Here is a 25,674-nt window from a genome sequence, read left to right as displayed (position 1 = left end):
TGAAAGTATAACAAAACGAATTGTTACATGCGCGTAAATGATGCGCGTACGGTTCGCCGTAGAATTCAAGTCATTCCAATAGAAAAACAGTTAAGTTTTCTTTAAAATTGACATTCAGTATAATAAAATAAATAGTGCCTGTTTGGGAGGATAACAGATGAAATCGACACCCCTCGAAAACCATTGTCAACATCCGCTTCGCGTCGTTTGACAACGGTTTTCTCGGGGTGTCAATTTTAACTGTTACCCTCCCAATTCAAACAGGCACTATTTATATAGTGTTGCTAACACTTTTTTAAATTCTCTATAAGCAAGTGGAGATTATTGTTACACAACATATAACATCAATTTCTTTAAATGTTAATATAACAATGATATTTTATTTCAAACTGATCAACGAAAACTGTATCTTAATTAAATACGTCTAACAATTAGTCAATTGATCAATGACTATAATCAATATTGCACATCTTCAAAACACTCATAAAACCATGCAGTGACAAAAGCTATAGGATAAAATGAATGGAAAATATATTTACATATTCTGATCATACTTTTAACGGGAAAATCAAATGACATCTTTTAAGACTTTAAAGTCTTGTGTCTGTTTTCAGAAGATGGTGAAGCCATTACACATACATGTAACTACATATTTAAATATACAAAGTATATATAACACATACTTTACTATGTAAAAATGTATAAAAATAGAATATTGTACAAAATGATATCATTGTAATAATTATGTATATCACAAAACACAATGCCCTGAAAGTCAGTGCATGACTGAAAACCACAGAGCTCATTAAAAAATTTGCCTAATCACTTGTAGTTGACTTAGTATAAGCTGACTAATCTACACAATAAAAACTTGTTTCAAAAGACAATAAATCTGAGAACAAATTAGGACCAGATATAACTTGTATGAGTGAAGTTAAGCTTTCAAGAATGACTTTTGTAATCTATGTGAAGATGATGCTTCAGTTAGATATAAATGAGAAAATGTTATGCAAAATTTTTTGTACAAATATGTGACTGAGTCTCTAAAAGCAGTTTTATCTATAAACAGAATGTGATTTCACACTGTTCTTAGTATGGTAACGGTAAAACATTTTACACCCCTCCTATTCAGTCAAAATTACACCTATAAGTGCGAATAATGTCCTTGATTGGAGCTCGGCACACAGGGCAGTTGGAGTTACGGGACATGAGTTGCCGACCACAGCCGTAACAAACGCACATGTGACCACACTGGTAGAGCACGGAGTCGGAGAACTTGTCCAGACAAATCAGGCAGTGTGAGTCGTTGACTGGTCGAGACTGCCTGGAGGTCGCTGTCTCACGTGTCCCATCTACAAAGCGCAGGAAAAAGATCATAATTATTGTTGTTAATTTGCAGTCATTGAATTTGAATTTTTTTTTTTTTAATTTACTAATTAATTGAGCTGATTTGAGTTTTACATGTCAGAAAAATCACAGACAGTCTTATCAAGCATTTTTTTCACTCCCTTTTGAAATTTTAGGCGAACATAATTTTAGCAGTTTAGAATAACAAAAGTTCTGTTAGCTATTGGTCTAAATGAATACGTAATGGATTCACATCAAATACTATTTACTACATGTAGATAGGTCAATACAACTTACTACAGTTCTATTTGCATTGATGAAAAATTGCACAGAAAATGACTCATTTTAGTATGACATCTCAAGTATATAAAATATAACAATTTTATGCTCAAGAAGTAAATATTTAGTATGTCAACATAAATAGCACATCTTTGAGTTTAGGGACAAATAACTTATCCGTAGTAGTTCAAATTAAAAAGTACATGTATATTATTAGGACTTTCTCAACTCTTTCTCAGCCAGCTTAAATTATCAGAACCAAGAAAAAGAGCCAGAGAAATATCACAATTTTATTAATTTGCCTCGGACTCACCTGACTTTTCTGACATGGCCGCCGCCACTTCCTGTCTAATGGCCCGCTGGATGTCAAGTTGAAGGTCGAAGCTGACCTTGAGCATGGACTTCATCTCCTCCACCTGGGCCTTCAGACTGGCCATCTCCCGGCTGAGGTACAGATTGGACTGAAAAATTACATTTCATACTACAGTACTTGTACCTGATTTATCTAATTATTGAAAGTCATAATGAGTGACAAGATAATTACTGTACACATATTTTAAATAAAGCTCTTATTGTTGACATAGTTATCTTCTCAATCTATATACCGGCACATGTATTAAACAAATGAGTTCAAATTTATGGAAAACTGAAAATATGTACTATAAAAGAGAACATATGTTTTTGATTCTTTGTCAAAAAATTTAATCAACATTTAAATCTTAATGCTATGAACTTTGAATAATTTATCAGTGTTGTTTACCTGTGTGTAGGGCACTGCCTGAGCACTAACACTGGTCACAGAAATGTTGTCCCAGTTATCTGCCCCTGGCTGCTGTGGAGGAAGCCCAATGTGGGAGAAGTCGTTGCGGATGATTGGTTGCGTTGGTTGTATCGATCGCACGAACTCCTGCACTCGCTGTCCGTCAGTGTCTGAACCGTTCAGGCGATCCTATTACATGGTCATCATAAACAATTTAATATTTTTTTTTCAAACAATCAAATAAAATTAACATCAGATATGTAAATGCTGTTGATCTTAAGAGTGCAAAAGTATTTTCACTCTTGTACAGCATTCTGTTGTATTGTTTCCCTTAACATGAGTTTAACTATGAACAAATAATGATATTTCTTTATTCATAACACATAACATAAAAGCCACAAATTGATACAATGAATCTTTTGAAAAATGCCCAGTAAATAAAAATTGGTCTCCAGGAATGACAATGATTCCACGGTATTTATATTCAAAATCCAACATCATTTAACCCCAAATTTCTCTTAAAATATCTTAAGGTAAAAGAAAATACATGTACATATTGTAAATGTTTCTTTCCAAGATAGACAACTCTGAATGGCCTCTCGTTCTTTAAAATGCAAACTGAAGTACAGAATCATAATCTTACCCTCATGGTCAGTTCCAGCGTAGTTCGGAAGTTTCCTTGCAAGGTAGAGGTAACCAGTTGACGGTGAACCAGTTCACTGATCTCTTGTACAAATTCCTCGCGCTGCATTTCCTCCACAACATGGAGAGGTATGGAACTTATGTCGGCACTGAAAAGATATTTTTTAAATACAAAACACATATTAGAAAAACACATGAACATGCAGTTCAAGGGAAAAATCACATCAATATCCTGGGGGTTTCCAGACCCAGTAGGGAGGGAGGGAATTTTTTTTATTTTTCAAACTGGAAGTTTAACTAATCAAAAATTAGTAAAAAATGAAAATCTGAATAAACTTGTAAGTAGGTTAATGTTGTGCAACAAAAAAAAAACAATTAAAAAAATTTCTTGATTTTTTACTGATAAAATTTGATCAGCGGGAGTATTTCAATGAGGCTGGAGGCAATTTCAAACAAACAATAATTTAATTTCGGCCTGAATCTATGTAAATTACACTTACATATTCATCTGTGGAGGATGAACAGCAGGTGGAGGTGGAACCACATTCTCTGTTGCTGTAAAAAAAAAATTCAATTTCAGATTTTAAAAAATATGGCAGAATTAAAATTATTTAAAATTTTCTTCAATCTTATCAAATATCATTTCATAAGTAAAACATGCCATGGCATATTCAGTTTAGTGGACAACAGTAAAATTATACTGTGGTTTCATCAATATTCGTTGAATACCAATTTTAGTGGATTTCGTCGATTAGTTGATGCACGAAATTAAATGTTCATTGAAGTGCAATTTTTATTAACATTTTGTATTGAAAGGGTCATTGGCCACGAATTTACGTATCCTTGAAACTGTGATTTTCACTTTATCCACGAAAATTGATGCCCTTGAAAATTAATGAAACCACAGTATACAGTTTTTATATTGATATTTTGAAATTAATATCAAATTATGTAGTAAATATGTAATTGATAGGATTGCAATCAATATCTTACAATTAATGGAAGATCTGCTTCGTGAGCTGGCGATACTGTTGCTTCTACTGCGTTCGGTCTCTCTCTGAAGTACTTCCAATGACCTTGGTCTGTATGGTACATCAGGTTCCGCCGGAGTACTGTCTCTCGACACTCTGGGGGGTGTAGGTACCCAAGATGGTGTTCCATCTCGAGATAAACTGCTAGGTGTAGATGCATTTGAACTTTGTCGAGATTCTTGAGATGTTCCATCTCGAGATATTACGTCAGCTGTTGCTGTCTGTGGGCTCGGTTGAGATGATTGTGGAGAGTTGCTGTGAGATGAATTTGTTTGCGATGAAGCTCGCGGTGCTCTTGACACACTTGACAGGGTGCCACGAATGACATTCTCAAGGCGTCGTCTGAATGCGGTTCCCAGAATACTGGATACCCTCTGCTGTTCAACAAGGCCTTGGATTTCTACCACTACAGTCTCTGGACGTATTTCATCGACATCTTCCACATTTGCTGGAACATTCTCCTTCCCTGATTCTAACTTGGCCTCTTGGACCTGAAGATGCTTGGCAAAGAAGCTGTCAATGGCGTTCTTATGTCCTGTGCTTGTCACTGGTCTCTCCCCATACTGGATCTGGCGCAGCTCATACATACGATCACTAAAATATTGGAGAGCAAATAAATTATAAATAAATGAATGGTTAAGCTTTTTAAAAAGTCTTTATCATATGATCTAATGTTTAGCAACTGAAAATTTAACTTTTTTTTGGTTGGAAGAAGCTATATATATGGTATATATATAGGCCTATATGCCTTCAGCAGCTGTTCAGGCCTTATCAACATGATCAAGCAATCTATATTCAAGTTATCAATTAATTTCACAGTTCAATTAATATCGATATAAAATCATAACGTACGTTTTTGCCTTCTCCAAAAACGCTGACAACTGCAGATCTTTGTCCTCTCTCCCTTCTGCTTGTTCCACAACGGCAGTGGGTTCCAAATCCGGATTCGCGCAATCTCCGGTCTCCATATTCAATAGATCTAATTGTTGTTCACTTTCGCTAAAATCTGTGCAACCACCTTCTGCCATCCTGTTCAACTAGGTCTTCTGACTTTTTATACCTGGGTAAAGGTAAATATAGAGTAATAATCTATTCTTAGACATTACCGCTAGTGACTCACTGTTTTGACAACAATCGCCCGAATTATTTCGGTGTGTATCGTGACTTTTTCTCTTCCGGCTAGGAAAACTCCAAAGAACCTTGACGTCAATCGGTCAGTATTAGCAGACGCGCGAAGTACAAGCAAGAGAAAATGTCAACGAATTTGGACGATCTGTTTAATCAGATTATACATTCTGAACTACATGCACAACAGAAGAAGAAGTATCTTCATGACTGTAAGATTCTTATCCATCCACCCCCCTCACTATTTCTTGCAACAGACATTTTCCTCAATTATATATATTTTTAGGAGAGGAACTTGTAAGTTGCAAGAACTTGTTTCCGATCCTTTTGTGTTACTTACACAATAAAATATGTTCAATTCAATTATATATAGGCCTATATATTAAAATTAGACCGTTTCATCTCGCTCTCTGTAATGTGTGGTTACCGCTCGTTACATTATATATAGAGAGCGAGATCAAAGGTCTAATTTTAATTAGATACATATGAAAATGAAATAATATGGAGTCCACTTTTTGTGAACATGTAATGGAAGTGAATATACATTGTAGGCCTATTGAAATCAACAGAGATATTGAAGCTTAAGAAATACTGCTCTCTCTCTCTCTCTCTCTCTCTCTCTCTCTCTCTCTCTCTCTCTCTCTCCCACGAATTAGGATTTATTTTCATAAACTGGATCGGAGAAGTAGATATAACTGGTTTTTTTCTTTGCTTGTCCAATATTTTTTTCGATAAGGCTGCCCCCTTCAAAAACGATACTACGTGCCTGACAGTTTTATAGTGAGATAGGGTCCCGAAACGTCTAGAATTCTATACGGTAATTGTTTTTTAATTCTTTTTCAGCTGCTCTATACTGACAAAAACTGAAGTATATCATCCTACATCATCCGATACATACTCTGAGTTTGTCTTATTTCAATCTCACCCACTCTGACACTGATGTTTTACTTTTCTTTCGTGTTGAATTTGTGCGGATTTTTTCTTGCTACATGTACATATACATAAAGAACACAAACTTTACGAACGTGCGCGAACCATACCAAGTTTCCAATACCATGTTGGTATAATTTAAGTACCCTTAACGTATTAGATGAATTGACCTTTGCATGAAAAAAAAACGAATCGCCAAAAATATCCCCCACCCCAGTACAGTGAAAAAATTAAACAAAAGATCATGCAGTGTGATTGATGTTTCCAGAGCAAATTATCGATCATTTTTGGGGGGTTGGTGGGTAGGTCTAATTTTTTAAAAATGTGGCGAAAAGAAAGTTAAGACGAACATACTTCACTTCGTTATGATATTAATTTCCACGTTTTCAGTGAAGTGCAGAATTCAATCAACTTTAGCAAGAGGAGATGGGCTACAGAAAAAGTACAATGAACTGAAAAAGGAACTGACGTTTAAAGTAAGTTAATACATTTTGATAGATCATTAAATTAATGGAACGTGACCTTGAACTTTTTTTAATATCATATAATCCCTTTTCTATGTCAGCTGTAGATCGAGTAACAAGCAAAAATAAAGACCTAACAATTCTCTGTCAAGTATTGTGCCATTTTTTTTAATTATTATAAAGTGTGTATACATATTGGCCGAAGACCACGATATGAACGAATCTTTTTTGAGGGGTTTTTTTTGTGTTTCAAATTTAATGTTAACAAATTATTTCAGTTAAATGAGAGTTGAATTGCTTACCTGTTTGAAGACATAAAAGGAATGCAAAATTTTAACAATCACAGTTATACATAACTACGTATAAGGATCCTTAAAGACTGTATTAAAATAGGAAACACCCGTCAGTGCTATAAATGCCGCTAATACCATTGATTGTACTACTGTTGATATCGTGACTTAAAGTCCTGGTGGTGCACTGCATGTCCGATTGGATATGCATCAGAATATATTATTATGATTATTATCTAATCCGCATCGGTGGGGTCGAAAGCAAATGGAAAGTTAGAGGGGGGGGGGGGGGGGGGGGCTAGACTTATCAGAGCTCTTGACAGCAAATATAAAAAAATAAGAAAAAGAAAAAGATTATGGTATGGTTATAGCTAACATTGCAAAAATAGAGGAGAGGGGGCTTAACACCCCCCCCCCCCCCCCCTGGTTCCGACGCTTATGCGCATCATAGAAAAAAATGTCACCATGTTGATTAATAGTTTGTAAAAAAAAAATACAAAATTTAGTTGTTATTATTGCACTCTAACTTACAAGAATTGCACAGAGAGAGAGAGAGAGAGAGAGAGAGAGAGAGAGAGAGAGAGAGAGAGAGAGAGAGAGAGAGAGCGAGAGAGAGAGAGAGAGAGAGAGATATGTGACAACCTTTGAATTTTTTCATAAGCAAATCTATCTGTTAGGGAAAGTGAACCCCTGAACCCCTATACTGTATAAAGAGTTTTATTTTTTTCTTTGGAATCTGTTGAGTTTGGTTTTGTAGAAATTTTCTGTTAAAATTTGTATCTGCAGTAAGTGCCTCTTAATAAATAAATAAATAAATAATGTAAAAAAAAAAAAATAGCCAAGAGGACTGCACTCTTTGTGCATTCCTCATCATCAAATTATCTCCGGTACTGCAATGATTATGGTATTATTATAACACAGGGGATATTCTTAATAGACTGTGGCTCAGAGCAAAGATGAATATCCGGGTACCATACTACATATACGTGTTAATTTTTCGGGTACAAAAATGATCGATGCCAAATAGTATAATGTACATTTCTTAGGTATTTAATCATGAAGTTCGACAGGTTTTCACCTTACATCAAAAAGTAGCTAGAACATCGGTTTATTATATTCACGGTTGGGAAATTGTTTTGAAAAATCCTGGGGAAATTACTTTGACTCGCCCGATATTAGGAATACATAAATAAACGTACGCTTCAAAACTATAGATATAGGTCAAACTTAATTATAGAAAATGTATTAATATGATAGATGAATTGTATTTAAATATCAACATTACAACTCACAGAATTACTGTTAAAAATCTAGGATGTACCAGATCTTAACGACGGAATAAATTAAACTTGTTTTCAATCTCATTATAAAAATTACATTGTATATTCTTAATCATTAGTGAAAAATCAATGTTCTAGAATTTAGATTCTTATAGTTATGTTAAGTTGTAAAATTCAAATTTACCGGGTGGCAGTTGTGTATCTTCTGCCACCTGGTAAATCCAAATATTCAACATGACAGTTAGATACGTCTCGTACCATTCATGCAGTGAAGTACAAGGAATCTTGAGTTGAAACTTTTTGATATGTTCAGTCCATGTTTTTTATGTATGCTTGATCCTTTTAGACAAATTTATTGATTCAAGAAGAGGTCAATTTGAACACTGAGGAAAACAAAGAAAAAATCCTGCAAGAAAAAGTTTCAGCTCTAGAGAAGGAAAAAGACGATATTTCTAAATATGTAGTAAGTGAATTGACTCGCATTTTCACTTTTTACTTTCTCTACAGCTAATCGTTTGATTTCATGTATATTAAAGTTTTGATAATATCAATTTTGAGTCCAGTTTTCAATGAGTGATATCCAGTTAAAAATGTTTATACAATTTTTTCCCTTAACACAGACTGACATGCAAAACCAGGGGGAGAAAGATAGAGAACTGTTTTGTCAAGTTGTAAGGACATTTATACAGAATTATGGGTTACAAAGCGATGGTCATGATCGCAGAAAGGAGGAGCAGAAACAAGCCCTAATGGAGGCTAGGCTCACTGAAGATGACCTCAAAACAGGTAAATTGTTTTTGTTATCTCTTTATTTTCATTCTCTCCCATGGATTGATCGCAACTCTCTTTGCAATTAAGTGCGAGGTAAATACTTATTCGATGATAAAGAAGATGGGGGAACAAAAATAGCGCTAATGCCCATTTGGTTTTATAAAAAAAAAACCAATTTCAAATTAATTTTTTTCCAACCAAATATACTATATGATGTTATATTACAAGTTTACAGAAGCACGATTTCTAACTATATTCAGTTTTGAATATTTTAACAAACGATAAGAAAAAAAAAATGAATTATAAAATTTAGGTGATATCGAACCCACAACCTAAAACCCTAGCTCTATAATGTTACCTAATGTCTGGTGCTCTAACCACTGAGCCATTTCAGTCACAACAAACTTCATTGTTAAATGCTAAATGCAACTTCAAACACGAATTTACGTACTTGTAGTATTTTTTTAAAACGTTCAATTGTTGGGATACAAAATAACATTTTTAAAGTATAGTGGGTCATCTCTCCATGTTTTTGTTGATTGAAATCGGTTTGATTTCCTTTATACCTCATACAGACTACGACAAAAATATGGAGCCCAGACCCACTCTATAAAAGAAAAGGCATTGGAGTTCTGAAAATGACACTATTTGGAGGTTTTGACACGCATACGCCAGTTTAAATCAACCTACTCTAAACATTTTGCATATTTAAAGGTTTTAAATCGATGTCATGGTAAATATACATTCGTTTTTTAATAACTGAGAAAAAAATTATGAGATTTGTTCATATTTTAATTTTATAGTATCTTATATATCCTCATATGGGCAGTTTGCACGACTTATTCACCCATCTTCTTTGTTTAGCCCATTGTACAATTCTTAATGATTCTCCAGGAATCTTAAACGACAATGCTGTATTTTTTCTGTTTTTCAATACTATTCTAGTATCACTTTTTCATTATAACTTTTTTTCGACGAGCATTTTCATTGTAAGATTTTTAAAAAATGCGAATCAATTATTCATGAGAAAAATCCATCCAAAGGAGAACTTGCATCTCTGTGGCATATTGCATGTATGTGGTTTCCCTTTTCTGCAAGAGCTTGAAAGAATCACCGAGAAAAAGAGAGCAGTTCAAGAACTGAGAGCTCAACTTGACAGAGAAAAGCAAACTTCCCAGCGTCTTCAAAAAACAGTGAAAGGTATTACAGACAGAAATACAGCGAAACATTGTTACAGTAAAGGAACACCAGCTGCAGAAGTTATGACAACATATTTCAAGATTCTCACAATTGCAAAAAAATATCATAATGAATTTCTTACACTTACCTATCAAATTCTATTTAAATTGCTTTCAGTGTATAGCAAACGGTAAAATCCATTTTTATACCGTTTAAAATATTGTTAAGATATATAAAAGGAATAACTAGTTATAACTAAGACATATTGTATAGTTAGGGTGTCCGTAACAAAAGATCAGGCACAACCGATGATTGATATACCTTTTTGCAATCTAAAATTTAGAACTTGACCAACAGCTTAGACAACTCAAGGAACAGACTGGTAGCCTCAGTGCAAGGAAGTCGGAACTAAACGCTATTCCTCACAGAGATCCAGAGTTCTTAAGGTACGTGTCAGGATCATGTCTGAAAACAGAACCTTAGAACATTGCGTCCATCAAGCAAAACATTTATAGATTGAGTTTCCCAACGTTTGGGATCGTAATGTCTCAAAACAGTGCCAAATATAAACCATGCATGATTTTTTTCTTATGATTAAATTAAAAAGTTAATTTTTTTGTAAATTAATTTTTGTGTGTTCCTGCAAGTTTGTCCATATATAGTTTTCTTTATTTTCTTCCGTTGAACTATAAACAACCATTTGCAATTGCTTGTAACTTGTCAACCGTAAACTTTACATTAAAAGTTACTCTACATGTATTTTAATTCTTATAATAATTATAAACATCGTGGTAATTTAACTATTCATTTAGCTTGAACAAAGAACTGGAAATTCTGAACGAGGTTAGCATGGAGAACAAGTGTACTGCATTACAGCACGAGCTTCAGCGTCTACAGCAGATCTGGTGGCAGAAGGAGATACGGGAACGTAAGCGGGCCGTGACGTCATCACAACCAAAGGCCTCAGCAAATTTAAAGGTAAAACTGCAGTTTATCGCGTCATCTCAACCACAAGCAGTTTGATTGGTCTCTGGTTTTTTCTTCACATAAACATCTCTTTTAAACTTGGGAAAACATCTAATTTAAAAAAAATAACTTTATAGTATGTTGTCATATTGTATTTCACATAATAGACCTTCAAGACTGACCTTAAAAACAGTTTGGGCTCTTATTCGAATCGAAGGGACCTAAACACGATTTTGAAATCATTTTGTTTTTTGTTTTTATTTATAAATTTGAATGATAGACGAACATTTTAGCTTTAGAAATCAAGGTACAAACGAGATACAGAGTTCAGAATTCATTGTTATGTAAACAAAGCAAGCTTGAGTCTCTCATATTTGTTTTACAAATCTTGTAAAGAAAAGAAATTACCATTTATTTGAATAATGACTCGTGGCAAACTGATTACATTGTAATGTGTTTATAAATACTATTATCAACAAAAGAAAGCAAAATCTGATCGATTCAAACTTTTACGAATGTAACACATATGGAAACAATAACAAGACTCGAGCTTTTTTTTACAAAATAAATTAGTCCAATCTCTTTATCTTACTTGAAACACAATTTCTTTGCATTTGATTTTTGACGTATTATTTAAAATACCCATATTAACCATTCTAGTCATTGAGAATGGAAAAATTAAAATTTACAAATACTGAGCTCAAATAGTGTCCAAGTCCCTTTAACAAATAATGCTAAAAGAAATGTAATGAATAATAGAAAACATTAAATTTAAAAAATAGTTTATCTAAATGTTGTGGGTCTTAAATCGTCACCTCTCAGAAAAATAAGAAATGTAAAATAAAGGAACGAATTTTATAAGTGAAATATTTTTAAGGTGCCATTTTTATAAAAAAGAGAATGCTATCGGTGCTAATTGATTTAAAAGCCTTAAACTAAATTTCATTTCATTAAATATATTTACGTTTCATCTGAATCACTTAACTCGATTCAATTTTTGTTTTGAAAAAATAAATGATTAAATATACAACTTAAAAAAAGATCTGTACTTCCATGTGATAATTGAGGACCCGGCTTACTTTGCTTCAAATGGCTTATAGAACGGTGATTTTTATTCTAAAATAACAAACTTTGTATGTCCGTTTTTGTTCCACCATCGTAATTTCCTGTTTCCTATTTGGGCTCATTAGCTGAATATTGACAAAAATAAATTAAAAATTATTAAGACATATGATTCGGAAACAATTTTTTTTATTTCTGTTTCTAATTTGCCGCTTTGTCAAGTGTCAGTAGATGATGTGAATCTATTTTAAGGGAGTTTGCGGGTTTTATACCATTATTAGTGTTTATTGTAATATTACAAACATAGAAGGTCCTTCATGTTTTTCCCAGTCAGGACTTCCTTTTCTCTATAGGTTGCATAAACATTGACAAAACTATTACGTTTAACTCATGGGTTCGATTCGAATAACATTCTGTTATAAAATAAAATTTAATGTAGTTTTTTGCGTTACAGCTGTCAGTGATGAGAGTGAATTCATGATTAAAGAACACAGGCAATTTTATTGAATCGAGCTCTTAAGTTTTGTCGTAATATTTCAGAGGTGTTGTTATGTACTAAATATAGCAATCATTCTTAAGGGAAGAATAAGACACCACAGAATAAGTTTTCTCCATCTGACGGTTTACTATCAATCAAATATGAAGTGTGTCTCGTTTCATGGTTGCCGTAATTATTTTACGTATACAAAGTTGTGATTTGACAGAGACTGTCAGTGCTTCATCCTAAACTTCAGTTAATCAAGATTAAGCGATTCATATACATTATGCACGTGTTGCATGTAATTATTCTTTCCATGTACTATTAAAAATAAACAGTGTGGTTGGCTCAGCTGAACTCCAACTGTACGGTTGTGAAGGGGCTCTTGAATCTCGTATTTCATATAATTATACATGTATATATACAACTCATTTTGGAACCAGAAATATATTTCCTGTCTTTTTTTTATGCCATTATATGAACTCTAACTTTTGTATTCTTTATACATTGATTGTATTACCTTATATAACTATAAAATACTATTTTTCATCATGACTTATAAAAAATGTTATCATTTATTGTAGTTACCAATGAATGAGGAAGAAGCAGGTGTTAACAAAATGACAGTATCAAACTTTCAAAGAGAATAAAACAAACTCCGAGTTGAATAAGAAACACTGAGAATTAATTGATAGATAAGTCAATTTTTTACTTTATTCATAATGATTACTTAAGTTAAATAATCTTGAGGAACCAAGACAATTTGTCTCACATTAGTATTGAACCATTCTAATGATTTTAGAAGAAAGACAGATGTTGGGACGATTCAAACATCAACCTACATCCTTATTTTGTTAAAAAAAACCACTTTCCATTATTTGCATATTCTTGAAATATTATCATAATTAAATGAGTTGTTTTCTTGTTATAAAAACTATGATGCACAAAATTGTTTCCTCTTCCTTGAGTCGTACGATTTAGGTATAATATATTTGAAAATATTAATTTTATCATCAGTCATACAATATTTTATTTGGAGGGGGGGGGGGGGGGGGTAGTATCCGATTAATCTAAATTTGCATTTTCGATTACCCTTTGAAAAATGAGAGAACATAAAAAACCCAAACAATTGTTATCTTTGTATGACTACGGAAAATACAATTAGATAGATAGATAGATAGATAGATAGATAGATAGATAGATAGATAGATAGACGAATGGATAGATAGATAGATAGATAGATAGATAGATAGATAGATAGATAGATAGATAGACAGATGATAGATAGATAGATAGATAGATAGATAGATAGATAGATAGATAGATATGGTGTCTGATACCGAAAATAATTATATAATAAAATACAATAACTTTCATGGAATCATTAAGGTTTAGAAGTTAGTTCAGTTATGTCCTGCATCCTTTGAGTTTTATAACTCCTGCTTAGTTCCGAAGCGTCCTGAATTTAACAGAGAACGCCCCCTCGCTTTGATCGTAAGCTGCATTGTCTATGGCCATTTTTAACTCTTTTTGATTTCTGTCTATAAAGAAATTGAAACAGCCTTCACCGGTCTCGCATCGCCTTCCTGCTTCCAACATGAAGAGATTCCTGGTGTGAAAGCCATATCGGCGTATGTATTTAAGCGGCCACTTAATCTTGATTTCTTGTCTGTTGAAATCGCCAAGGTCTATTGAATCCTTAGTGACAAAGAGTTTGTAATTTGCACCGTTTTCCAAATTCAGTCTTCTTGAAGTTTCTGTTTCCTGCACGCCAACATCAAACACTTGTGCTGAAAAATAAAGCTCTCGTTAAAGGGCTTATTATATTTGTTTTTACAATTGTGTCTTAATAATTAGACAAGTATCTATTGAATAAATTTAAAACATGGAATTATTAGTTTATTAAAAGCGTTAGTTTATCATTAATATTTGAGTATGGAAAATGAAGGGCATAGAGGCAAAATTATTTATGTTTTTAGCACATAAACTGGACGAAATTAAGCCACCGATTTGGACACCTGGAGTAGTCGAATCTCCTATTGAGATTTTTTTCAAATCTGAAAAGAAACCCCCAATTTACCCCACCCATCTGCTTTATAAAAAATAAGTGGATCTCGAGAGAAAAGTCAACTATTCATAAGGTCAAAAATAGACAGAGCCACCCCACCCAACATCCCACGCCAAGGGGAGGGAGTTTGTTTCATGTTCAAGCACCTGGGGTTTTTTACTTTAATTATGAGTTCTATTTACTGACGACAATTTATGCCAGTTCGAATATTTTTATATTACAAAAACCATATTATTATTGAATCTCGCATTTTAACACAATGGTACATGTATATTATAATTTTGCGTTACCTTCCCACTCGGCAACGAAAATATTTCCGCTGTTCATGCACAGAACACGAGGAAAATGTAGGTCGTTGTGTTTAATATCGCGGAGGAACTGTCCATCTTGATCTATGATGTGAATACACTGGCTGTTACTGTCTGCTGTCAGGATCTGACTCTGGCTATCTGTTGCGATGCCACTTGGAAAAAATAATCCCTTGGTAGTACCCGGAGAACCAGTATATATAAACCGCAGTTTACCGGTCTGATTCACTACAACTATTGCACCTGCTCCATAGTCAGATACACATATATCTAGGTTCTTATTTTCACAAATGAATTTGTTGTAGTACCCGAAGGAATAGAGAGGCTTGCCATTACTGTTAACACGAATGGTTTGTTTTTTGGATGAGTCGGTGTAGCGCACAACTTGTGTTTGTTTTTCATCATAACTGACCTCCAGAACCAAGATGTCACCAGTGTGAGTTCCACATATTGATCGTGGTGTCCAACTTCCTAGTCTTGTCACCACCTGTATCTGATTACTCCTTACTTTATTCACAGTTCTATCTTTTGGGTCAGTATACAAGAGGTCTCCACTCTTTGTGATTGCTATATCCCAAGGCCAGTTTCCTGATTTGGTTTGAATTGACGAAAGTAATTCACCTTGCAAGTTGTAAAGCTTTATGGTGCTGTCTTGACCAGATGTCCAAACTTCATTATCATTCAAGCAAACCAAACTATTCAAGACCCCTTGACCGGCGTTTCTAGCAACTATGATTTTTGGTTCTTTAGGCATCGAGGCTTCTTTTCCTTTTACATCACACACCAGATTTCCCATTGCGAATTCATTCTCGTACATTGAATCAGACATCGATGATAGAGAACCAAATTGTTCTTGAAGCTTTTTTGTATCAATCTTCTGAGAATGGAACCTCGGTAAGGAAACGTTGACTTCAGGCGGCAAGTTCCTAAATTCCGTATTCCTGGATTTGTTACTGAAGACAAAGGACATATCATTTGAGACAAGCACTTTCTTCAAATTAATAATGACTTGCTGTATTTCAAAAATAATTTGATTTATTTCTTCCTGTTGTTTATCTAGCACACCAATTTGATAGGATTCTATCTCGTTAATTTTAGATTTTAGAATCTTGACAACAGCGTCTATTTCTCTGTGCCAGATTTCTCCCTGAGTGTCAATATCTGTTGTCAATACATTTGTCTTTTCTTTAAGGTTGGCCTTTTTTATTTGGATGTTTGATGCAAATTTCTGATGATTAGGGTATATTGATTTTTCTAATTCTTTCAAATCTTCTTGCAAGTCTTTATTTTTTCTTTCAAAAATTGTCATAATGTCAACAAATTCATGGCGCCTGTGATCTTGAGAAGATGCACATTGCACACAAATAGGAATTTTACATTGTTCGCAAAAAAGTTCACAGTGCCTGGTGGTGTGCTGCGTACAAGTAGGATAATTAGGGGTAGAACTCCGCTGTTCGAAGGGCACCACTTTATGAGATTTGGACAAATCTGAAAGATGTTCACCAACACAGCTTTTACACAGACAGATATTACAAACATCACAATGCATCGAGGGGATAGAGATTGCACAGATGGAGCACCGTAAGACATCTTGCGCTCTGCACTGAGGATCCATGGTTTTATGACTTTTCTGGACATAAATATTTTTAAAATTAACCTGTAAGAGACAATGGTGTATTCATTTATCAAGATATGATTAAGATTTTTAAAAGAATAGCGAGCATATATCTAAAACATAAGAAAGAGAATATGAATTCTCACCCTTCACATATTTGTGCATTAAAACATGACATTGGTAGAAGATAAATAATCCGCTTTGTGAATAAGTGAAAACGTTCGGAAATCATTTATCGACCGTATAAGATAATCAATAATACCCGACTGTATAAATGAATGATATTTGATATACAGCAAACCAAATAGTTTTATATCAATCTAAAATTTACAAACCTTTTCACTACATCATGATGAATCACCCTACTCTTCCTGGTGTAGCGACCTACAAAAATAAAATATCACATGATGTAAACACTTAATATAAACAAGTATTTTATCATCCTTTTAAATTAAAAGCCATTATCTGTGTTATACATGTCAAAGCTAACTCTGCCAGTGTTTGTCAATTATGTAACATGAACATTTCAAATTAATAAATCCAAATTAAGGTTAAATTATTCTCTCATTATATAATTATATTGTGTTACATAAGGCACACTAGCTACTATTTTTATTAGAATTTAAAATGACAGGAACAGATAAGTAGAATTGGATTGAATGATAATACATATATATTTTACAGGAAAACCGACTACATTAACATATTTTATTATAAATGCATAGGTTTATCAAAGGCTTGACGCATTTTCTTTTATTGAAAGAAAAAAATGATACAATTTCAAATGGCAAAAACTGAACTTGTAAGAGATTTATGTGATGAAGTGAACTATAAACAATAATTCAAACATCTATGCTACTATAATAAAATAATAGACTCGAATTTTTTAGCTTAAATACCGAGAAATCGGAAGACCACTGTCTTTTGTTTTATATATTTTTAAAATCATTGGTATTTGGAGATTACCAATATGTTTTTATTTTTTCTCAATCAGGCTTCGCTAATTAAAAATCAAAGAGAATTCCTTTAAAAAATCCGGAAATCGTCTAAATTTTTCGGATTTTACAATCTTGCGCATGCGCGTTACATTCAAGCTAAATCACGGGATGCTCTTTAGTTTATGTTTCCACAATATCACATTTGCATGGATAAACTAAAAAACGATACATGTAATACAAATACGTGTAAATTTTCATTCAAAAAGAAATTACGGGAGATAACTCTAACTCAGTGCGTTTAATATGAAAAATTCCAAGATTTCTGAATGTCAACATGGTGTGCAAATTTGATGTATATATTTCGTAAATGCCCGACATAATATGCAATATGCCAACCCGTGCACGCACGGGTCTAAGTCTAGTATTTGTATATTTTCCAAGCAATTTTTACGTTTGACTTGTTTGCCTCTGCACGCAAATGCAATGTGAAAAAAACCGGTTAACGCCTTAACTTATAACGAAGCGGGGCTACTGTCTGTTTGTATGTTCAACTGAACACGTATTGATCACGTAGATTCGATAGCTAACTTGATGCGTCAGTCATGCTATGTATATTGTAAGCACATCAATTTGCCTATATCGAAATCTATATTGCAAGTCTTAACTGCACTCCGATGCAAATGCAGACAATGTGCTTAAACTGAGCCAGCTACTGGAAACTCGATCGTCCTTATAAATAAACCAGAGTGTAGCGTGCACATTTATGTTGCAGTTTGCACATTTGATCCATCAGTTTAGCTCTAATTCTTAACAAAACGATTATCGGTCTGCCAATATATACCAAGAAAAAAAAAACCTTAGATAATTGCACTATTTTATACAGCATATTTAAATGTGCATAAGATACCAGTTAAGATTGGATACAGTATTTGTTAACTGTGTGCCTAAACAGACCAAAAGGATCACGAATTGAAAATAAAACCCACAGTAGCCATTCTACGGAGAAGTGAGCTTAAGAACACTCTTTCTAAATCTAAGTAAGAAGACGTGCAAGAAATTGAATAGAGTATACAGAAGGAACCCAAACAACTGGAAGACAACCAGAGACGTTGTGATTCTTAGGTTTCAAATCTTAAGAAAGGACTATGTGCGGTTTTATGCATTTTTTGCCCCCAAAATCAAAGTTTTAGAAAGAGCTTTAAAGATAAGGCGAAAGATAGTTAAAATCATATTGGAAATATAGGTGTAAAAGGTTATCACCACAATGATGTCATTATGTAGAAATGACGTATTGAAGTTTGCATTATTTTGATATACAATGTAAATTGATGTTTTGTAGCAAAATATGGGTGTTTTCCGACGGTTTTTCGACTTGGAAACATCGAGCGTAGGCTTGCTCATGTACCATTTTTCAGTATAATATGTATAACTATCTGATGAAAATAATATGTTAAAATCGCACTTGAGCAGACCTGCGCTCTATACTTCCGATTGCAATATATGGAACAAAAATGAGAATATTTTCATTTTTTGCAAATTTGCGGGAATTAGGTCATTTAAGTGACGTCATTATGAGTTTCATAGTTAAACAGCGATTGAGCAATAATGACCAAAATTAAGATTAAAGTTATAGGCCTCCTCTATACAATGATTCGTGAAGATTTTATTTTTATACGATACCGTTTAAAATTTGGTTGAAATCGGGGGCAGATATTTGACCATACCGCACATAGTCCTTTTACGAAGCTGTTGTGTCAAAACTTAATGAAATTAAAAAGAGAACTGAAAACCCACAAAAGGAATATATGGAAAGAAAAAATGCTGAAGTGAGAGAGAAAAAAGCAAATCTCGAGAAGAAGTAAATGAATGGTTGTTCGATCTTGTTAAAGTTCTGGAAGAAATACACGGTACTATATCAGATATAGTTTTGATAGACAACCTCAGAGATTTAAAAAGACTCATGCCAATTAGAGAAAGAGATGTTCAGAACAGGGTTCATTCTGTGCAATACAGAAAATGGGAAATTGGGGAAGGATTACTGGATTCCGTTATGGGACGAACTTACAATTTAGATAATTTGAATAAGAAGACCATCGGGCATGGTGCACAATAATGCTATTAAATGAAGTCAATTTAGTAAAGAGATGAATAGAAATGATTTAGGGGCATAAGTATTGGTGTCTTAACTGTCAGTTAATATTATTTGACATATTTTGAACGAGTTCACATAAAAAAGAAAAACGATATAGCTATAATATAAATGGTACGTGTGTATTTATCAACGGGGATGTGTATGTGGCTGATCTTATTGTACCTCTTAATTTCACGTCAGTGCCCGTAAGGCTTACTCTCCTCAGCCCGGTGTACAGTTCCTGATACTCATAGACATATATGCCGATTAACAGAAATGGGAATGATGGTCGCATCAAAGAGATGTCAACCGGACCCACACAGCAGACGTCTGGTCAGACAAGTGACACTGACCGGTGACGTCATCTGTAGAAACGAGAATCAGGAGGACGGTCAAAGCAAGCTTTTTATTATACAAAATTAAGTCTATCAGAACGGAAACACTATTAAATGTGTTGTGAACTTCAAAAGCAAAAATTAATCAAAAAAGTTATCCAAAAAAAAAAAAAAAACGAACTTGCAATTATACATTTTAATCTATTCTTGATGTCTAAAGTTGGTTATTTATTTTTTTTTACCTCATGGGTCATTAAAGTAACACTTGTAGTATAATTTCAAGGACATAAATTGTTATTTAAAATATAATTTCAAAAAAGGTAAAAATAAGACAATTTAGAGTTTGATATTTACTTAAAATAAATGTATACTACTTTTATATTTAAGAAATGAACTGAATGTCTACCCAAGTTATACGAGTACAACCTGGGTTGGGGCAGTTTACGTTTTACAATCCGAAAGCGGATTATTAAAAAAACATAAATTGCTCCAACCCAGGTTATACGAGTATAACTTTGGATCATATTTAGTTAATTTCTATGATATATAGACATATATGCAGATTAACAGAAATGAAAATGACGGTCGCATCAAAGAGATGTCAACCGGTCCCACCCAGCAGACGTCTGGTCAGACAAGTGACACTGACCGTTGACGTCATCCGTGGAAACGAGTATCAGGGGAAGGTCAAAGCAAGCTTTTTATTGTACAAAATTGAATGTGCTGTGAACTGCGAAAGCAAAAAATTAAAAAAAAAAAAACAAAACAAAAAAAATTATATTTAATTCTTGATGTTCAAAGTTGGTTATTTATTTTAAAGGAAAATTTATATATTTTAACATTAAAATTTGGTAATATTTTCCTTTATTTTTAGATAGAGCTCTTCTTCTAAAGGAGATCAATACAGTCTAAAATGGCCACGGCCATCAAGTCCTCTTAAAAAAGATAAAATATAAAATCGAGGGATTGTTCTTGTAACCTTAACCTTTAAAACACCTTTTAATGGTGTATTTGTCTACTGTATCATATTATGGTGCGGTTAATGCTTTTCAGAGCATCTTGACACATATTCTGCTGTCTCAATTTTGTTATCATGAGTGAATGATTTTTAATCTAATTTAACGAAATATGTTTGTAGAACATAAAATTCTGTTAATACTGTAGTTTAAAAGCATTAAATAATGATCTGCTATTTGAACGGTTTATAATAAATAAGAAGAACCGTTACAATATTTTTTCAAGCAACGGAAATATCCTAGAGCCATTGGAATTCATCGTTAGATTTTTCTGAACATATCTCTCTCATGCACACATTTTAAAGATCCACTCAAACACGCATATGGAATCAACATATATAATAGTTTTTTTTTTGTTCCAATAGTTAAATACTACATAAGAAATTATCTATTTAAACAATCTTAAAAAAAAAAGAAAGTCAAAAATGATTGGCGGTGGTATCTGGTTTGGCACCTAATTATATGATAGCTTTAGCCCAGCATTGAATGAAAAACCTTGGTTTTCTATTTGTCACATTTGTTTTCAAATAGTTTTAAAGAAATTTGAAGTTGACAGAGAACGCCTCATCTTCTTTGTTGACCCTTGTTGCCTTATCAAGGGCCGACGTCAAGTGTTCTTGGTTTTGATGTACTAGAAAATTGAAAAATCCTTCCCCGGTTTCACATCGCCTCCCAGCTTCTAACGAGAAGAGAGTCCTGGAGTGGAAGCCATATCTGCGAATGTATTCAAACCGCCACTTGACTTTAACTTCTCGTTTGTCATAATCCCCCAGACCTATTGAAGCCATAGTGACATAGAGTTTGTACTGTCCGCAGTTCTCTAAATTTAGTCTTTTTGAACCTGCAGTTTCTTGCACGACCACATCAAACACTTGCGCTGAAAAAAATTGAAATCTCCTTAGATTTTCCCCCATATGACCATACTGACAAAATTAATATATTAACAGCTCTAGCCTTTAAATTTGCAGTTATCGCAGTTATTGCAGATGTAATGCGTACAAGGACTTATTAAATGAAAAGTAAGGTTATTTGCACATTGTTTTTGAAAACTTTAAATATGGGGTCATCTTTTTAATTTTGACCTTGCACACAATGCCAATGTTCTTACAGCATAAATACTGAACTGATCATTACTTGAATTCTGTCATATAAGTAATTCAATTAGTTTTAGCATGTTTCAAGAAAAGATTTTACCTTCCCACTCAGTCACAAAAAGTGTTCCACCTTTGCTTATACACAGAACACGAGGAAAATGTAAATCTTTGTGTTCCACATAGCGAAGAAACTGTCCATCTTGATCTAAGATGTGGATACGTTGTTCGATACTGTCTGCAGTCAAAATTCGACCTTTGCCATCTGTTGCAATGCCATTTGGAAAAAATGATGCCTTTGTTGTACATTGGTAACCCCTGTATGTAAACCGCAATATACCAGTCTGATTAACCACTACTACTGCACCTGCCCCATAGTCAGATACACAGATATCCATGTTCCTATTCTCACAAATGATTTTTTTGTAGCAGCCGGGTGAATAGAGAGGTTGACCATTCTCATTAAATTGAATGGTTTGCGTTTTGGAAGAACCGGTGTAACGAACAACTTGTGTTTGTTTATCATCATGTCGCACTGAGAGCACCAGGACATCATCAGTGAGAGTACTGCAAATAGATCGTGGTACCCAACCTTTTACTATTGGAAGAGTCCATATCTGATCATTTTTTGTTTTGTTCACAGTTCTGTTTTGTGGGTCAGTATAGAAGAGATCTCCACTCTTTGTGATTGTAATATCCCATGGCCAGTTTCCTGACATGGTGTGAATTGAAGAAAGTAATTCCCCTTGCAAATTGTAAAGCTTTATTATGCTGCTCTGACCAGTTGTCCAGATTAATTCATCATTCAAGCAGACTGCAGTATTCAAGGTTCCAGTACCTGTGTTTCTGGCAACAATCATCTTTGGTTCATCAAGAAGCGAGTTTTCAGCATCTGTGGTCTTTACTGTTGAATCATTCTCGTATATCGAATCATCATCAGACACTTTTGTCTTCATTGCGAATTCATTCTCGTAGGTTAAATCAGGCATCATTGACAGAGAACCAAATTGTTCTTGAAGCTGTTTTGTATCAATATTCTCAGGGATGAACCTTGGTAATGACAGGCTGTGGTCAGGAGGCATTTCTCTGAATTCGTTATTCCTGGATCTGTAAGCATATACAAAGTTAATATCATTTGAGTCTAATGCTTTCTTCAAATCAAGAATTGTCTGTTCTATTTCATCCATGATTTGATTTGTTTCTTCTTGTTGTTTATTTAAGACAACCATTTGTTTGGATTCAATCTTCTTGACTTCAGATTTTAGATGTTTCATTATGACGTCTATTTCTCTGTGCCAGACCTTCCCTTGAGCATCGATATCTGTTGCCATTATCTTTGCCGTTTCTTGAATATCGGTTATCTTTATTTGGATGGTTGATGCAAATGTTTGATAATTATGATATAATGATCTTTCTAATTCGTCCAAATCTTTTTGTAAGGCTTTTTGTTTGCTTTTCAAATTTTTTAGCATGTCAACAAATTTATGACCTCGGTGACATTTAGAAGATGCACATTGCACACAAATAGGAATGTCACATTGTTCACAATGAAGTTCACATTGCCTTGTGGTGTGCTTTGTACATCTAGGATAGTTAGGTGTTGCGTTCCGCTGTTCGAATGGCACCACTTTATGAGATTTAGACAAATCTGAGAGATGTTCACCAACACAGCTTTTGCAAAGGCAGACATTACAAGCATCACAATGCATCGAGGGGAAGGATCTTTCACATATATAGCACCGTACGGCATCCTGGGCTCTGCATTGGGGGTCCATGCTTTACGTCTTATTTGAATGTAGACAATTGTAACTAACCTTTAAAACGATAAAGTTAGATTATGCACATAACATTATCTAAGTAGATCATTAACATTCTAAAAGTATCGTCTTGTTGTGTGCTTAAGCAGGAAATGTATCATCACAAAATCACAAAAATCGAAAGAGCTTTCTGAAAATAATGAACCAAATGTATTATACAAATGTAGATAATTGTGTGGCATGACATCTATGAAATTGCTAAAATATAGTCATAAAATATATACATTTACAAGCTTCAAACCTTGTCATTCATCATAATGTAAATCCATTGCGCTAAACTTCCTGGTCTGGCGATACATAAAAAAACCCTAGATATCACTTGACAATGTTAGGCTTTACTCGTTATCAGATTATAATGTGTTGCCGTATATCAAGCATTCCAACTGCCGCTAGAGTTCGGCGTAATGAACGAAATCTTTTAAAAGGAAACTGTTCATAGCACGATTTGTTAATGTTTTGCTTTTTTCACTGTTTATCAATACAAGGCAAGCAACTTCAGTTTAAGCATATTAATGTATACTAAACTCTTTACTTACAACACTTTCATAACGTAATATATTAAATTTACTCCGAATAATGCATGTACACTGCCCTATTTTTTCAGTTTTACAAACGAAGATTCATTTTCTTCCTTTTTACGTGTAGTGTAATAGGCATTAGAACCTGATATAATTCTAGTTTTCCTTTTCTTGCAATTGGTGGGGGAAGTCATTGTGGGAATTTACATTATAGGGATATCAAAATCAGCTTGTTTGAACTTGAACTGTAAGAATCGTGTATCTGCCGCACACAACAAAGCAGGGGTATGAGAAGTGCCAGTTGTAATGGCAAATAACTAAATCACTAGACTAGCAAAGGGTTTTTGATTTGATCAGTAGATTAATGCATATTTGAATTATCAATACTTGGGACTTGGTATATTGAATGCTACCTTGTATGCTTTGAATTTTCAGAATATTTAATATAACAATTTCTTCAATGCATGTGTATTATACAATATGAATAATGGAATAATTGTTTGTTTCATCTTGTAAAATAAAGAAAAACGACATTCTTTGTCAATTTGTTTATGTGCATAGTAGCATGCAGCTATAAATTATACATATATAGATATGATATATCCTTGGATTATCTTTCAAACTATAATATGTAAACTAGAAGGACTGTGAGCAAGCTCATAATGATATCCTCGCTAAGAAAATATAACAACTCAAGTGTTTCTTTATTTGAAAGTAACAGATGCCCCATTTTTCTGACAATGACCTTAAACTGGCATTAATTACCGAACCTCATGGTCAGGACGTATACATGTAAAAGGTCACAATCTTTGTGATTAATGTTGACCTCTTATAATTTTTCATTACAGGATATGGCCTAGACAGGAATTAAACAGTTTCTTTTTTAAAATAACATTAAACTTGCACAACTAACCCTGGGTAAAATTTTTGACACGCCCTTAGGTCATAAGCAATTTTTATGTAACGTAGACACTTCCGATGTTTTTCATAAAAGTATAGAGCAGACACAAATTATGAACTTTTTTAATGACCTTGAACGTTCCTAAATGACCTTGGGTCAAAATCATGACATATCGCCTAATAAGCAATCTTTGCGTAAAGTAAGAGTTGTCAATGTTCCTCAATAAGAAAGATATGGACCATACATGATTGTACAGACAGACGGACAAACAAAAGCTACATTTATGTCTCTTGACTCAGTCAATTGATAAATTTATGCAAATATTATAGCGG

General features: G+C 33.7%; 4 protein-coding genes across 5 annotated transcripts; 1 reads left to right on the top strand and 3 right to left on the bottom strand.

Moving 5' to 3' along the window:
- Nucleotides 1-358: 358 nt before the first annotated feature.
- LOC128181408 (uncharacterized) lies at nt 359-5,144 on the bottom strand. The gene is made up of 7 exons (XM_052849806.1): nt 4,912-5,144; nt 4,022-4,653; nt 3,529-3,583; nt 3,030-3,177; nt 2,387-2,575; nt 1,940-2,087; nt 359-1,352 (listed from the first exon to the last, which is right to left on the bottom strand). Exons 1-7 carry the CDS (start codon nt 5,085-5,087, stop codon nt 1,129-1,131), a joined length of 1,572 nt encoding a protein of 523 aa, XP_052705766.1. The 5' UTR covers nt 5,088-5,144; the 3' UTR covers nt 359-1,128.
- On the top strand, nt 5,053-13,553 carry LOC128181409 (cingulin-like). 2 transcript variants are annotated; one of them, XM_052849807.1, is made up of 9 exons: nt 5,053-5,129; nt 5,243-5,396; nt 6,505-6,590; nt 8,495-8,611; nt 8,769-8,934; nt 10,018-10,119; nt 10,442-10,544; nt 10,911-11,076; nt 13,189-13,553. In XM_052849807.1, exons 2-9 carry the CDS (start codon nt 5,312-5,314, stop codon nt 13,252-13,254), a joined length of 891 nt encoding a protein of 296 aa, XP_052705767.1. In that variant the 5' UTR covers nt 5,053-5,129; nt 5,243-5,311; the 3' UTR covers nt 13,255-13,553. The 2 variants fall into 2 exon arrangements, with proteins under 2 accessions (XP_052705767.1, XP_052705768.1); XM_052849808.1 differs by lacking the exon at nt 8,495-8,611.
- Nucleotides 13,554-13,645: 92 nt separating this feature from the next.
- On the bottom strand, nt 13,646-16,974 carry LOC128181407 (uncharacterized). The gene is made up of 3 exons (XM_052849805.1): nt 16,931-16,974; nt 14,963-16,637; nt 13,646-14,394 (listed from the first exon to the last, which is right to left on the bottom strand). Exons 2-3 carry the CDS (start codon nt 16,593-16,595, stop codon nt 14,048-14,050), a joined length of 1,980 nt encoding a protein of 659 aa, XP_052705765.1. The 5' UTR covers nt 16,596-16,637; nt 16,931-16,974; the 3' UTR covers nt 13,646-14,047.
- Nucleotides 16,975-20,259: 3,285 nt separating this feature from the next.
- Nucleotides 20,260-24,453, bottom strand: LOC128179364 (uncharacterized). The gene is made up of 3 exons (XM_052846776.1): nt 24,165-24,453; nt 22,210-23,920; nt 20,260-21,892 (listed from the first exon to the last, which is right to left on the bottom strand). The coding sequence occupies exons 2-3, from the start codon at nt 23,879-23,881 to the stop codon at nt 21,549-21,551; spliced, it is 2,016 nt and encodes a 671-aa protein (XP_052702736.1). The 5' UTR covers nt 23,882-23,920; nt 24,165-24,453; the 3' UTR covers nt 20,260-21,548.
- Nucleotides 24,454-25,674: the final 1,221 nt, after the last annotated feature.

The sequence above is a fragment of the Crassostrea angulata genome, chromosome 4, assembly GCF_025612915.1.
Source record: "Crassostrea angulata isolate pt1a10 chromosome 4, ASM2561291v2, whole genome shotgun sequence".
NCBI lineage: Eukaryota > Metazoa > Mollusca > Bivalvia > Ostreida > Ostreidae > Magallana > Magallana angulata.
This window is presented reverse-complemented; position numbering and strand designations above follow the sequence as displayed.

Excerpts from the sequence above, each read along its gene's own strand:
- LOC128181408 (XM_052849806.1), bottom strand. The coding sequence starts at position 5,087 with ATGGCAGAAGGTGGTTGCACAGATTTTAGCGAAAGTGAACAACAATTA. Across the intron at positions 4,654-4,911 it reads TTTTTGGAGAAGGCAAAAAC|TGATCGTATGTATGAGCTGC; the intron begins GTACGTTATGAT and ends CCAATATTTTAG. Across the intron at positions 1,353-1,939 it reads GGCCATGTCAGAAAAGTCAG|ATGGGACACGTGAGACAGCG; the intron begins GTGAGTCCGAGG and ends TGCGCTTTGTAG.
- LOC128181409 (XM_052849807.1), top strand. The coding sequence starts at position 5,312 with ATGTCAACGAATTTGGACGATCTGTTTAATCAGATTATACATTCTGAA. Across the intron at positions 5,397-6,504 it reads GAAGAAGTATCTTCATGACT|TGAAGTGCAGAATTCAATCA; the intron begins GTAAGATTCTTA and ends CCACGTTTTCAG. Across the intron at positions 10,545-10,910 it reads AGAGATCCAGAGTTCTTAAG|CTTGAACAAAGAACTGGAAA; the intron begins GTACGTGTCAGG and ends CTATTCATTTAG.
- LOC128181407 (XM_052849805.1), bottom strand. The coding sequence starts at position 16,595 with ATGGATCCTCAGTGCAGAGCGCAAGATGTCTTACGGTGCTCCATCTGT. Across the intron at positions 14,395-14,962 it reads TTTCGTTGCCGAGTGGGAAG|CACAAGTGTTTGATGTTGGC; the intron begins GTAACGCAAAAT and ends TTTATTTTTCAG.
- LOC128179364 (XM_052846776.1), bottom strand. The coding sequence starts at position 23,881 with ATGGACCCCCAATGCAGAGCCCAGGATGCCGTACGGTGCTATATATGT. Across the intron at positions 21,893-22,209 it reads TTTTGTGACTGAGTGGGAAG|CGCAAGTGTTTGATGTGGTC; the intron begins GTAAAATCTTTT and ends AATTTTTTTCAG.